The sequence below is a fragment of the Eurytemora carolleeae genome, unplaced genomic scaffold (assembly GCF_000591075.1).
Source record: "Eurytemora carolleeae unplaced genomic scaffold, Eaff_2.0 scaffold2014, whole genome shotgun sequence".
Lineage (NCBI taxonomy): Eukaryota > Metazoa > Arthropoda > Copepoda > Calanoida > Temoridae > Eurytemora > Eurytemora carolleeae.
In genome coordinates, this window is record NW_019397909.1 from 32,271 (window position 1) to 35,357 (window position 3,087).

At 36.3% G+C, this 3,087-nt stretch overlaps 1 protein-coding gene across 1 annotated transcript; it reads left to right on the top strand.

Annotated features, from left to right (window-relative positions):
- Positions 1–835: 835 nt before the first annotated feature.
- LOC111716287 (glutamine-rich protein 1-like) lies at positions 836–2,947 on the top strand (the record flags this gene model as incomplete). The annotated part of the gene is made up of 4 exons (XM_023491726.1): positions 836–937; positions 1,252–1,311; positions 2,318–2,410; positions 2,802–2,947. Coding segments are annotated over exons 2-4 (275 nt in total), but the record flags the coding sequence as incomplete, so codon positions are not given.
- Between the last annotated feature and the right edge of the window lie 140 nt (positions 2,948–3,087).

Here is a 3,087-nt window from a genome sequence, read left to right on the forward strand (position 1 = left end):
CAAGTCGATGGGTATAGTTTCGAAAAGCGATCTTTCAGTGTCTGAGCACTCTTCGATGCATGACTACATTCATATCGTTGGAGCACTCCTTGGAAACCCTAGATCATCCAATTCTAGGTTTGTTTCAGGCAGCGTGGCTCGTCGTGACGTGTGTCTCGCAGCTATGTGTATCATGGCGACCGGGTCCATGAAAAGCGGAGTTCAGCTGGCAGACAAGGAAAGTAGAATCATCCAGAAGACCACAGCTAAGACCTTAAGGGTCACTGAGAAGGAGTTGGGTCAAATTCCTGATAATGCAGAGCTTTGGATTCAGACTTATAATGAAGATCCTGGCAGAATCGGAACATGGATAAAATCCAGACTTACTTCAGCTACCAAACCTAGACAGCATTCAATTCTGGAGTACCTCATGGTCTCCCACAAGGATTGGATTGATATAAGTAGCAAGGATCAGGGTATTGGTGTAAACTGCCCCAAAATCAAAATTTGGGTTATATGTCGATATATCCGTGCGTTTGTGCGTTATCTTTTCTTTATGTGTGTTTTCAATTGAAAAATATCAATTTATTTTGCAAAAACGTGCGTTCTTGCGCCGCGGAAAAACGCATGAAAATGACATTAGAAAAAAAATTGGATAATGTGTGTCATTTCCTTGCGCTTGTGCGTTTCCAAAAAATACATAAAAAAATTTAAAGCAAAGTGTTTTCTAAAACTCTGATTTTGATTTTCGTTTATTCAAATTGACTAACTAATTAACTCACCCCCTCCTTAACGACCGTAAAGGGGGGGGGGGGTTTAACTTAATAATATATTAAAAATAAACTTACTACATTACACTTGACTTGATTTTGTTAAGGAGTTCCTGTTTGAGAATGGACGAATAGACAACGTTTTTACAGATGCATACTTCGACGGATTCACAACTGCACTGCACGAGGTAAATAATGTTTGCAGGGATATAAAGTTGTTTTATTTTACGGACTCCCTGGGCGCTTCGCGAGCTCTTTTTGAAACAATTTAATCATTTAAATGACTATTTTTTCTGTTTTAAGGGGGGATTTTTAAAGAAAAAAATAAAATAGAATAATTTCCTTGACCGGGCATTGGACCTGTTCAGTTTGGTCATATTGTCGGTTATTGGATACCAAAACTAAACTAACAGACAAGCCAAATAAGTATATGCACACGACAGCCCTGTCACACCCTAAATAATAGCATGATTGATATTAAAATAAAATGACAAATGTTTAGGTTGTGAAAGAGTTTAAACTTCCAATGAACGAGCTTGGATACTTTGTTACCAGAATAGAGGTGATTTATTCATTTTTTTCTCATGAATTCAATTGTTTTAATAACTATTTATAACACTGTTATTTTGGTGCGCAGTGTTTAAAGTTTTTGACAGAAATTTTCTCTTTCTCTTATATTTTGTTCCTCGCTACAGCTCTGGACAAAATTAAATCTAAAAAGGATTGAACCTTTGAGATATAGAAAAAATTTAAGTCCATAAACTGTTTAGCACGTCGTGCCAAAATAATAGTGTTCTAGGTAATTTTATGAAACGTTTGTGTACTAGTCTTATATGGCTATTTCTAGATCAAATAAGCTTTAAAACAAAGCAGGAGTCAAAATATAAAGTTGATTTCAATTTTATTTTCATTTCAATTGAAAAACATATTTTGGAAATATCCAAAAAAAAAATGGAGAAAATCCGGGTACCAATCAAAACTTTTTAGCACACGTCCTATAATGTACACCTAATTAAACTTTATAGCATTATGATTACTTTAGAGCACGTTTATTATGATATTCACGATCCGGATTTTTTTAATTTTAATTTTTAACTCCTAACCCCGAAATCTGAACTTTTGAAAAAAAGAGAGATTATAAATATTTCCTCATTTCTGAATGGGTCATCAAGTTTTAGGATAAAATTAAGCGAAAAAAAATAAAACTAAAAATTTGAAAATTATTTTTTGTTAAAGAAATTCAGTAAATCTTAAAGAAATGACCCGGATCCGGATCGGATTTGGATCCGGATCCAATTTTTTCCAGTGCGGATCCAGGATCCGGATCCGCATCAAAATTGAATGGATCCTTAGCACTGATGATAAAGTACACAAAAAATTCATAAAAACTATTACCACTTTTATCAATGGACATGGAGAAATTGAATGGTAATATGGCTCAAATTGGATGGGATCGGGATCGGGAAAGGAATTTGATTTGGATTTAATATTGAGTGAGCCTCCGCCATGTACATACAAAGAGAATGTTAAAAATAAATAAACTTTTTTTCAAAGTTTTTAATATTTAGGAAGAACATCTGTGGGAATCCAAGCAGCTCGGTGCACACTCACCTCACGTTCTTCTCAACACACTAGTCTACTTCAATACTAAATACTTCCAGGTTTGTTGGTTGGTCAGGCGGGTGGGTGGCTGGCTGGTTGGTTGCGTGGATGGGTGGCTGGCTGGCCGGCCGGGTGGTCTGGCGGGTGGTTGATTGGGTGGTTGTTTGGTTGGTTGGCAGGCAGGCAGGTATCCAAACCCAGTGCTAGATTTGGTGTTACAATTTGCCTATCTTCAGAAAATCTAGCGTAACAAGATAAAATCCTAATACTTCAATTAAATATTGGTCATCTGAAGCTATATCTGAAAAACACAGATTATTTTTTCATTTTATTGCTGTACAAATTGTTAAGTGTTTTGCACACTCTTCGGCAACATGAGATGGATGAGATATCTGAAGTTATGTTCATATTTACATATTATTCCTCGCTTGATCGTTATTATACTTGCAGCTGAAGGGTGTTGACGCGCACCTCAAGCTCTCCTTCTCCCACATAATGAAACACTGGAAGAAGACTGCTGTATCTAAACCTGGACAAAATCAGAGAACAGTTTTACTCAGATACTATCCTCCTCCAGCTAAGGTAAGGAAACAGGGGTATATTTTTGAAGATCGGGGGGTGGGGGAGTTGCAAATTGAACATCAGAAGGCAAGTTTTGATGCTTTTAATTCAAAAATTTATTTACTTTCCCGAATGCAGCTTATAAAACCATTCAGATAAATTTCCGTTTCTCACA